The sequence below is a fragment of the Hakea prostrata genome, chromosome 3, assembly GCF_041222555.1.
Source record: "Hakea prostrata isolate BN-2017 chromosome 3, UWA_Hpros_2, whole genome shotgun sequence".
Lineage (NCBI taxonomy): Eukaryota > Viridiplantae > Streptophyta > Magnoliopsida > Proteales > Proteaceae > Hakea > Hakea prostrata.
Genome location: NC_142602.1, coordinates 33,795,610 through 33,807,706, shown reverse-complemented (window position 1 = coordinate 33,807,706; position 12,097 = coordinate 33,795,610). Strand labels below are relative to the sequence as shown.

Here is a 12,097-nt window from a genome sequence, read left to right as displayed (position 1 = left end):
TATGATGCAAATATGACATACCATTACCATACTATATTAATTTGGTACGTTAAAAGCAACATCGTTTAGGCTTGAGTAAAACGGTGTATGGTGTGAATTGACACCCTTAGTTAACATGCTTCTAGGATCATGGAATTATGAATATACACAACACATATCACAGAGTTGCACTTGATGCGGAAGTAAAATGATATATATTTTTGGTGAGTGTCAAATTATATATATTTGCTACTTCATAATGAGAGTTCATAACCACAAACTACCTCATACAGCACAGTTGGGGGGGAGGGGAGTGGGTTGGATGAAGGTTTAGGGATAGGGGAGGGTTGCAATGTGGTTATGAGCTACAGTTCCAATCCATAACTTCCCATTTACTTCTTTAACTTCACTAACTAGTTTCATCACTGCACCTTTTTGATCGTCAAGGACTTCCAATAAGTTGTCTCCCTTCTCACAGAAGAGAGAGATGACAGTGTACATTTTCATTCCCATCAATCTTGCCAAGAAGTTCATTTTTAGGGGTAACCGGAAATATATGTTTCTTATCCACGGATGGTGTGAGAGGAACTCCTGTGCCGGTGTTCTACAGCAATCAATTGCAACCCAAAACTGTCCTTTATCGTTTAGCCTAACATTATCAGGAAACCCTGGTAAGTCAGCAACAACTTCCACCGTTCCTCTCCTTGTTCCTTCCAGCCAATATCTCCTGAGTCTGAAACAAAGCATCTCAACCAATCAATCATCCACCTTTAAAAAAGAGGATTTTACCATAATTTAAAGAAGAAATGTGTTGTATTGAACAAGACTACACTGAATCCAGCATGAAAGAACGGCTACCAGTAAAATGATCAGTCAAAGCCTCCATTTCATTGAGTACCTTGCCAGTTTTTCAGACGTAATTAGGTTTCTATTGGGTATTTGGGTTATATGCAATTTATATTGTAATATAGGTCATCGGATGGTTACAATTCAACAATTTAATGGGCTTTATGGTAGAGTCCAATTGACTGTAGAACTGAGTGTATTCTGTAAATATTAGATGGAAGCAATAGAGAGTTTGGATTTTCCAAATTAGATACTTGAGGGGTAATGCTTGAATCAAGCTTGTGTTTAAGCCTAACCTAATATTTCTAACCCGGTCACCAGCTTGATTAATATGTGGGTTTTTGGATCTAGAGCTATAAATAGTCATGAACTCACTGGACCACATGTTTAACATCCTCAACTTGCACTGTAGAAGGTCGCGATGGTGTTCACAGGAGGTGATGGTGATGGTGGTAGAGGTGGTGATGCTAACAGCATTCGCTGTAGTTGTGAGAGCATCGGTATTACAAGAAGAATGGTAATGTTTTAGTGTTGACACGAAACCATCAAATTACCTATGAAACCATTTGAAATTGAAGTTCTAAAAAATTTATTAGGTAACCTAAGAATTTCCAAAATACAAATCACCCCTTGAGTTTGAAACATATATCATATTAAAAAATAATTATAATAAAATAAAATAAAATAAAGTAAAATAAGATAATCATTGAACAAGAGAGAGAAAGAGATGGGTAGGCTTCTTAAGTAGATTCTGATACCTGCAATTGGTAGTTTCTGTAAAAAGGAGAAATGTTTGGTCCCTTGATAACTGCACTCCATTAGGAAACGCCAAGCCATCAAGCACAACATGAGTTGTGTTGGTACCGGGGTCATATCTTAAGAGCCTTCCACTGGCTTCTCCTTCCAATAAAATGACGAAATGGTGCCTAAAAAAACCACAGATCCCATGCAACATTTACACTCAGGAAAAATTTAGGACAAGAGAAGGTAAAATGCAGTAGAACTTACAATCTGTTGTATCTCTTGCTAGTGTCTGTAAAGTAGATGGAACCATTCCTATGGATATCTAAATCATTGGCAAAGATTATAGGTTTTCCCTCAACATGAGTTACCAAAGGAGTGGCAATGCCCCCTTCTGGACCAACAACCATAATCCCATGGTAGGCATCAGCAATGTACAAATTTCCGGTTTCTCTATCGAATCTTAGACCCAGAGGACGGCCACATCGATGCTCGAACTTTGATTGCTTTGATGCAGTTGAGTGGATTCCGTTGGCACAGAGTTTTTCTGACCTTCAGAGTTTCAATTGCAGGAAGCATTAGAAAAACAGGTGGCATGGATTGATTCATGGTGTTCTTTATACAAGTTTTTCGTGACTTACCAATTTGGTGTAACAAGTGCAAACGTCTCCCAGCCAACATTATCTCCCATCCATCTCACGATGCGTCCATCCGCCAATCCTGTGTAGGGTCCTTGACCATTAAGGTCGAACTCCAAAGACTCAGGACCATATACTTCATTCACAAACTCCAACTTCCCAAACCCCAACCGGCTCCGGTTGTCTCTCGGCCAGTTCTTCATGACTCTATCATATGGTGCGATGTTGTTTTTTACAGGTCTAAAGTCATGACCCCCTAGGGGACCAATCTGAAAGGGATCCATCCAAATGAAGGCAATGGCTAGAGCCATGAAAAGGAACAGTGGGTGTTGGAACAGTCCTTCGTCTTTGAATGGGCTTTTCATCTCCATTGATGAGGACTCTAGATTACAAAGATACAAACTAAGGTAGCCAGATCAGTGAAATGAAGATTTTATGTGTTGAAGGGCCAATGCATGCCTTGCTTGTGATCGCCAAGTGGTTGGGATATAGGTTAGCTTTAGTTTGTCCTTGTTTTTCGCATTCTTCATTATTATGGAGACTAATGTGGAGCTACAATTAATTCCCTAGTGAGAGTTAATGTTTACATGATGGAAAATTTTCTCTGTGTCGAGCCAAGTTAGAAAAACTAATCCAAATAGAAGACTGAGATTAAAAGCTTAATTTAAATTAAAAAAAAAAAAAAAAAAAAAAAAAAAAAAAAAACCTCAATAGCCTACCATTGTGGGATTGCTCCATTGGTAACACACACACAAAAAAAATACACTCAATAGCCTGCTATTTGATTTTAATCTCAGCCACCTATTTGGTATATAAGTGCACTACTGTAAAATGCAGATGATCTTTTTCCCCTGAGTTACCCCTTAAAATTAATGTCACTCCTTGAATTATGAAATTTATATGTCAAAAACCCTATAGGCTGAAAATATATTAATGACACCCTTTACCTTTACAAAAGTAAAGTTAAATGTTGGTGTAAACAAGTCAAAATTCTTAAAAAAGATAAGAATAATCTTGAACGGAAAAACATTATGCTCAACTCATTTTTTTCATCTTCCTTTACTGTCTACAACTTCTTCCACTCCAATCGTAAATCCTCACAAAGATTGGGACATACAGTTTAATTCATGGAAAGTGTTTTTAAACTTAAGATGTGGGGTTAATATTTGAAAGGGATAAATAAAAACTAATTGAGATTAACAGTGCTAGTAATAGGGGTTTTGATTGATAAATTGGGTAAATCAAGAGTTGGCAATTAATATTAAGGTGTAACTCAGGGGGAATACTGAAAATATCCATTCCACTAAAATTCATCAAGATGCTAGCTTTCTTTTGTATATTAGTTCTATAAGTTTTGTTTCTTTGTAAAAAAATGTTTTTGGTTTTGAACACCCAACACAAAAGACTTGGAGATAACTTAATATTTATATGTGTTCACATATTCTTGATAAATTTCACATAACAACAAGGTACTCAAAACACACTGTTAGTAAACCCGAACCCAAACCGTTAGTAAACCCAATTCTAAACTGTTAGTTAGGCCTAACCCGAAACCGGCCCAACCGGAACCGTTGACACCCCTAAAATTGAATATGAGAGTTAATTCTCCAAGTAGTGGGGAGGTCAGGTCAATTTGGTTAATTCATATTAGTGGAGGAGGGACAAGCCATTGATTTTCCATTAGTGGAGAATTGATTCTCCCTCTTGTAAAGAGGTGAGTCATTGTGATTCAATGACCCAATTCATTGCCTTGAGAATATCAAGAAATGGAAGGTGTGGTTTGGGCCTATATAAACCCAACCCTTCTTTGCATGTGGTGTGGAATAGAGACACTCCTCCCACTCACATTATTTGTTTTACAAAGTTCATTTCTTTCTTTGAGTTGTCTAAGTGTTGTGCTCTAGCTTTTGGCTCCATGAAGGGACTAGAAGAACTACCTCATCTTCTAGTTGGAGGTTGCTTTATCTTGGAGGTGGTGGTGCGAAGAACCCTTGGTAGTAGGGTGCATCAATTACCTTAAAGACAACACTCAAGGTGTGAATCAACCTCGTTGATCGGTGGTTCGCTCGATTTCAACATCAAGCTCTCCAAATTGACTAAGGATCTTCATCTTTCAATTGTATTGCAATTTTATTTTTTGTGTTTTGTAGAATTTGTAATACAATTACCCCAATAGTTAGTATTCCGAATTATACTTGATCTTACCTAGTTAGAACCATCCTCAAGTTGTAACTTCTGGAGACTTGTTATCCACCTTCCCATACCATCCGGATGAAAGTCCTTCCTCCTTTACTCTTCTTGTAAGGCTGCCTCGAGGGGCTCTCCTCTTCTACATTATTGGCCTACGTTGTGGTGTTTATTCTTATAGCCGTAGCATGTTTGCACTTGCCCTTATGGGTTCCATTCCTACATCACAACATTGGGTTAGGATATCGGGGATATTATATTCATGACATGAGGCTCCACCAACCAGATCTAGAATAGGCAGTTTGATGGACTAGGGGCTAATGTCATGACTAGTTTGACGAACAAACTCAATCCTAAATTGACTAAACAGATTGGACTAAGGCAGTTTAAACTAGGGTTCAACCAAGGGAGTCCTTGAAAGGATAGGGTTGAGGTTGGGGACATACCCAAACACCAAGACTATAGTAGGGTGTATTCATTGTCGACTGAAGAATAAAGAGAAGCATTAGAAGATCAAGCACAAACCATATCCACCGTGTGCAAAATATAAGAGATGAGAACCATATCATCTAGGAAGCGCCCACAACCAACCAAGGATGCAGTGGCAACATAATGACCATGTCCCTTTAGCATCAGATTGCAGAGTCCCAGTAGGAGATTTGTAAGTTGTAACCGTCTTGATCTGAAGATACATAAAGAAATGTGGGCAAATTTAACTGGGCAATCGGATGATCAAGAATGAACAATTTTACTTATATAAACCCTACACTCACGTTGCACAAGTTACCTTCAATCACTCATTTTCTATACAGCTTTTGAGATTCGAACTTCTCAGAGTCTCTACACCCTACCTCTTGAGATAGTGTTGTGTTCATCACTGACTTGATTGTCGGAGGCAGCCCGCTGACCACACAAGCTAGGTCGGCCCCCTCTCACCTTTGTTTGCTTGTCTACCAGGTATTCTGTTGATTAGTTTGGATCATTCAGCGGACTAGGTTCTGGATGCAACACCACCTATCATGCAAAGCTACACCATGATATTCTAGTCTGCAATTGAACTACATCTATAGTTTACGCAATGCAGACAACTTGAGAGGTCACACACACAAAAATATTTGGTGCAGGGTTGTTTGGTGCTCCAAGTCTTTGCAACGTTTCCCTTTTATAGGTTGTGCTTTCTGCAACGATTAGGCTAAAAAGATGTTTTTGTTTTCTTTTACACAACCGGCATGGTGTTTGGTTCTTCATACGGGAAAAATCATTATTGAACCGGGTCCGCCCTTGGTTCGACCCTCGACCCCAGTCGGGAAGAAACGGACCGACTCGCATCTGAGCGGGCAGGATTTAAGAAAAATAGCTTGCTGAGGAAGAAACCTAACTCAGTCAACAAGAAGGCCCGAATTCGTAATTATCGGAGTAGACGAACCGTCAAGGAGATGGTTAACGGCACTTTCGGGGGCAAATGATCGTGCTTACTCAGATAACGGCCACGCTATAATCGTGCTAACAAAAGGAGTTATTCAATATCCCACCAACAAACGGATCTATTATCAACGGATCTAATCGTTAAGATTGGACGGCCACTCGAAGAAGGCTCGAATAAATCTAATGAAGGAGATTAGAAGGTAAACACTATATAAGACATAACCTACATACAAGAAAGGTAACAAAATCGTATTCCCAATATTCGAATTCATTCTTCTGCTCTGTGCTCAAGCAGAGCCTTTGTGATCAATTCATCAACTGACTTAGCCTTCGAAGATGGACTCCCGACCCCCACAGTCGGGCCACATCTGACGATTGTTTTTGCAGGTCATTCTTCGATGATCTAAGGGCTGAGAAAATTTTGGACGCATCATTTGGCGCCGTCTATTGGAAACAATTTAGAAAGTCATGTCACCAAGTTAGCAGCAGCGGCTACTGCGGCTTAGCGAGACGCGGACGTTCCACTTCCTGAAGGAAACAACCCAAATGATATCCCTGAAGGAAGTCGAGCTCATGAAGTACAAGAAGATGGAGGACAGGGGGTAGTGATCAACAGCATCCTCCCAATCCTCTCCAACAACAGTTGGATCAAATACAGCTCCAATTTCTTGAGATGAACCAGATGCTTCGTGCATTGGTTAGGCAAGTGGTGGCTCCACAGGCTCCTGATCAGCGAGAAGCAAGAAGGAGTGTGAAAGATGGCGAGGAAATATTTGCCTCGCTTCCACGAGGACGTTCCGTAAGAAGGGAAAGAAGGTTACCAGAAGGCCAGAATGTTGGCCAGAATTTCCAGGAAGACGCCCGGAGGCAAGGTGGAGAATCAAGAAGAACTGGGGAACTCCCCAGAAGAGATGATTGAGTTATACAACCGCAAGGAAGCAAAACTCATTCAACGACAAGGTTGGGTGTTGGAGTGCGAACTTATTCACCAACCTCCAGGCGTATGGTTCGAGACAATGCCCGTATCACCAGTGGACAAGCGGTGCGTATTGGCCAAGAGCTGGCTAATATTAATCAGAGGCTCGAGCAACTAGCTAGAGGAAAAATGACTTATGATATATATTCGGTCATTAGGAAGACCCTGTTCGTTGAAGCCATAGTCGGATATCAATTTCCTCAAAATTTCCAGTTACCTACTTTTTCTTCGTTCGACAGTTCAGGAGATCCAATCACTCACATAAGTTACTACCAACAAACAATGGCTATGGTTGGTAACTCAGATGAAATCCTTTACAGGGTGTTCGGTTCATCAAACCGGAGCAACACAAAAATGGTTCTCGAATCTTCCCTCAGGAAGAATCATAGATTTTGAGGAGTTTGCACGATAATTCATCAGTCGATTCCAAAGCGGAATTCAGATCAAGAAGACCGAGGAAACCTTGTTTACCATTAGGCAAGGAAAAAGTGAATCAATTCGGGAATACCTGAAAAGATTCAACAGGGTCACGATGGAAATCGAGAATTTAGATGAACAGGTTGCTAAAATTGCTTTGTTCACTGGACTCACCAACCGGAGACTCTTGGAGTTATTACTCCAAGATATGTTTACCACCTATGCTGAACTAGTACAAAGGTGTCAGAAGCAGGCGGAGGTAACTGAAATTATGGATGCGCGTCAGGGAGACTAGAAGGCCTCTACAAAAGAGCAGAAAGCTCCCGAGAAAAAGCAAAAGCCCAAACAGCAAGCTAGAGATCGAGTTGGAAGGCCTCGTACGGCGTGGCAATAAAGGTCTCCTGATCAAAGCGAGTATACACCCTTGAATACCCCCCGGTCAAAGATCTTGAATGTCATACAAGGAAAAAATGTCCTAAAATGGCCACCAAAGGTTCCAGCAAAACCTGGGGAGCGAAATATGGAAAGGTATTGCCGTTTTCATAATGATTACGGTCACTATACCAATGATTGTAGACATCTGAAGGCCGATATTGAGAGATTGATATCTCAAGGTCACCTTTCTAGTTTCATCAAGGGAAGACAAGGAGAATCGCGAGCAACTGGGGAGAAAAGGAAGCGTTCGGTAAGTCGAGAGCGGCGAACCGAAGCTCCTAAGTCTAAGAAGGGCAAGGAAGTGATCAATGCCACCCAATCACCAATATTGACGATATTCAGGGGACTCGAGCCTGAGTCGCTCCTAAAGCTGAAGGCCAAATCTAAGTTCATTGGAATTGGAGAAACGCAGAAGCGAAAAAGACTGAATGGTGAGGGTTCGATCACCTTCGATGAAGAAGATGAAAGAGGCGTTCGCATGCCTCATGATGACTCCATAGTCATTAAGGTGGAGATTGCCCGCCGAGAAGTACACAAAGTGCTAGTTGACACAAGATCTGCTGCAGACCTTTTGTCTTATGAAGCTTATCAAAAGCTTAAAATCGAGGAAGATATAATGGAGCCATCATCGACACATCTTTATGGTTTTTCCGGGTCGTCGGCTATAGCTGAAGGATCAATACAACTGGATTTTTCAGTTGGAAACTTCCCCAAAGAAGCTACAATTTGGGTGAGCTTCCTTGTGGTTCGAGAACTTCCGGCTTATAACGTCATTCTTGGCAGGCCTTCTTTAACAAAGTTAGGTTCTGTAGTTTCGACTAAGCACTTGAAGATAAAATTCCCAACTAGCATGGGAATTGGCCAGGTTTCCTCTGACCAAAAAATCTCCCAACAATGCTACGTGGAATATATCTAAAAGACAAAGAATGAGGTAGAAATGCAGAGACCCGAGCCAATAGAAAAGTTGGAACGAATCCAGCTGGATCCCGACAATGAAAAAAGAACTACTCACATCGGATCCGAGCAAATGGAAGAGTTCAAAACAGAACTGAAGGTATTCCTTCAGGAAAACAGAGACGTGTTCGCATGGTTTTGCGGAGGATATGTTGGGAATAGATTGTCAAGTAGCGGAGCACAAGCTTTGGATAGATCCAAAGGTAAAACCAAATATCCAGAAGAGGGGAAACTTCTCGATCGAAAAGCACAAGGCCATCAGGGGCAAAGTCGAAAAACTGAAGAATTTAGGGTTCATTGAACCCACTGAATACCCAACCTGGCTGGCCAATGTGGTGATGGTAAAGAAGGCGAATGGAAAATGGAGAATGTGTTCAGATTACACGGATCTCAACAAGGCCTGCCCGAAAGACTGCTATTCGCTGCCCCGGATAGATCTTTTAATAGATGCCACTGCTGGATATGAAATGTTAAGTTTCATGGATGCATACTCGGGGTACAACCAGATCCTCATGAATCAGGAGGATGAAAAGAAAACCACTTTCATGACCGATCGTGAAAACTTCTACTACAAAGTCATGCCGTTCGGCCTGAAGAACGCAGGAGTTGCTTACCAGAGGGCAGTAAAGAAAATATTCAGCGATCTGATTGGGAAAAACATGGAAGCATACGTCGATGATATGTTGGTAAAAAGCACAGCCAGGACAAAGCATATTGAAGATTTGGCAGAAGTATTTTCGGTGCTCCGGAAATATCGGATGAAGCTAAACCCGAAAAAATGTGCCTTCGGGGTATCATCAGGGAAATTCTTAGGTTTCATGGTATCTCAAAGAGGTATTGAGGCCAACCCGGAGAAAATACAGGCTTTGATTAACATGGAACCTCCCAGAACCGTTCAGGATGTGCAGTGCCTAACGGGGAGAGTAGCTGCGCTGAACCGATTTATCTCGCAGTCAGGAGAAAAATGCCTCCCTTTCTTCAAAGCACTCAAGGATTTGAGGGGTAGCAGGGAGGCTCGATGGTCAAAAGAATGCCAAAAGGCGTTCGAAAATCTAAAGGAAACACTCGGCAAGACACCACTTTTACTTTTATCCCGACTAGAAAAGGGAGAAGTTTTGCAAGTCTATTTAGCAACATCTCTTAAGGCAGTAAGTGCGGTACTTGTTCAGGAAAAAGAAAAGAAGCAATGGCCAATTTATTATGTCGGCCACGTGCTCCTCGACGCAGAGACGTGATATTCCTAGATCGAGAAGCAAGCTTTGGCTCTTATGATAGCGTCCAGGAAGCTAAGACCATACTTTCAGGCACATCCGATAAAGGTATTGACTACTTTTCCTTTGAATAAAGTCCTTCATAAACCTGATTTGTCTTGACAAATGGTGGCATGTTCGGTTGAGCTTGGCGAATTCCAAGTAAGTTTCAAACCTCGAACAGCAATCAAGGCTCAAGCATTGGCCGATTTCGTGGTAGAAACCACTGCACCGTCCAAGGAGGTAGTTGAACCCAGTATTCCAACCATGTGGGAGGTATACGTGGGTGGCTCGAGCAATAAACAAGGAGCTGGTGCTAGGATCCTTTTGAAAAGCCCAGCAAGATTCATTATTCGCTACACTTTGAGGTTCGCATTTGAAGCAAGCAACAACCAGGCGGAATATGAGGCCTTAATAGCTGAACTTCGCCTGTCAAAGGCCCTGGCAATAGCTGAGGTAACTATCTTTAGTGATTCACAACTTATTGTCAATCAAGTGCAAGGGGAGTACGCTATCAAGGAGCCCCGACTACAAAAATATCAAGAAATCGTGCAAACTTTGCAGAAAGAATTCAAGAATTTGAAAGTATATCAGATTCCAAGAAAAGAAAATGCGATGGCAGATGAACTTTCAAGATTGGCAAATGCCAAGGAGAAGACGCTCGACTCTTCAGTCTACATTGAGGAATTAACACTCCCAAGCATTCAAGGAAAGGAAATATCCTATATTGAAGCCGAACATTGTTGGATGGACCCGATTGTAGAATATCTTAGAGATGATAAGCTACTAAAGGATCCAAAGGAGGCAAGAGTAATAAAGTTGCGAGCGTTAAGGTTTATAATGCATAATGGAAGACTATACCGAAGGTCTTATGCCGGACCCCTCTTAAGATGCTTGGGTCTCGAAGGATTGAATACGGCTTTGGCAGAGGTTCATGAAGGGATTTGTGGGGGCACATATGGGTGGTCGCGCTCTAGCCCACAAAATCCTAAAGACTTGGTTTATATTGGCCAAAGCTTCAAGAGACAACAATGGAATACGTTTGTCATTGTAAAAACTGTCAAATTCATGCCACAGTCTGCAAAAGGCCAACTGAAACCCTAACTTCAATTCTCAACCCCATCCCCTTTATGATGTGGGGAATTGATATTATGGGAAAATTCACCAAGGCCACTGGCGGATGGGAGTATCTCATCGTAGCAATCGATTACTTCATGAAATGGGTAGAAGCTACAGCTCTAGAAACCATCACGGAAAGAAGGGTGGAGAAATTCGTGTTAGAATCTATCATCTATCGGTTCGGGATGCCAAAAATCCTTGTAACCGACCATGGTACACAATTCGACAACCCACAGTTCAAGCAGTTTTGCAACACTTACCTGATTGGACATCGAATGTCATCAGTAGCGTACCCACAGAGCAACAGGAAAGTGGAGGTTACTAATTGAACGCTACTCAATGGAATAAAGAAAAGACTCGAGTTTGACAAAGCGTTATTGGTTGAAGAGTTGCACAATGTTCTATGGGCTTATCGAACTACGGTTCGAACTCCCACTGGAGAAACTCCATTTAAATTAGCCTATGGGTCTGAAGCATTGGCACCCGTCGAAGTAATGGCTGGAACACTTCGAGAAAGAGATCAAGGAAAAAGCAAACGAACAAGGATTACTAGATAGCCTTGAGCTGCTAGATGAAGTTCGAACAAAGGCAACTGCCCGAACTCAACATTACCAGTGAAGGAATGCATCACACTACAATTCCTGAGTAAAGCATCGTCAATACTGAGCGGGAGATCTGGTTCTAAGGAACACTTTAGCTTCAGATCCATGTCATCAGAAGAAACTAGATCCTTCTTGGGAATGACCATACATAGTAATCAAGCCAGTCGGCAAGGGGGCATATAAGCTGAAGAACATTGCAACGAAACGAGAGCTAGATCGTTCATGGAATGCAAGACACCTGAAGAAGTACTATCCGTAGAAGTTTATCATTTTCATTCATGATGTAGAGAATTCAGCTCAATCAATGCAATTTCCAGTTTTAAACACCATATCTTTTGATTGGGGGCTACACACATCATCCAGCAAAAATAGATCAAATCAAAAGGCATCGGTTTAAAACCTGAGTGGGACCTTCGAAAGCTTAGAAGAATTCTTCAGAAATTCCTAAGTAAAGGCATCGATTTAAAACCCGAGTGGGACCTCCGAAAGCTTAGTAGAATTCTTCGGAAATTCCTAAGTAAAGGCATC

General features: G+C 41.4%; 2 protein-coding genes across 2 annotated transcripts; one reads left to right on the top strand and one right to left on the bottom strand.

Moving 5' to 3' along the window:
* Window positions 1-309: 309 nt before the first annotated feature.
* LAP3 (Calcium-dependent phosphotriesterase superfamily protein) lies at window positions 310-2,575 on the bottom strand. Its single transcript, XM_089147245.1, has 4 exons — window positions 2,208-2,575; window positions 1,834-2,118; window positions 1,584-1,751; window positions 310-712 (listed from the first exon to the last, which is right to left on the bottom strand). The coding sequence occupies exons 1-4, from the start codon at window positions 2,573-2,575 to the stop codon at window positions 310-312; spliced, it is 1,224 nt and encodes a 407-aa protein (XP_089003371.1).
* A 5,547-nt stretch (window positions 2,576-8,122) lies between these two features.
* Window positions 8,123-8,560, top strand: LOC149022143 (uncharacterized). Its single transcript, XM_089147555.1, has one exon. The coding sequence runs from the start codon at window positions 8,123-8,125 to the stop codon at window positions 8,558-8,560; it is 438 nt and encodes a 145-aa protein (XP_089003681.1).
* Window positions 8,561-12,097: the final 3,537 nt, after the last annotated feature.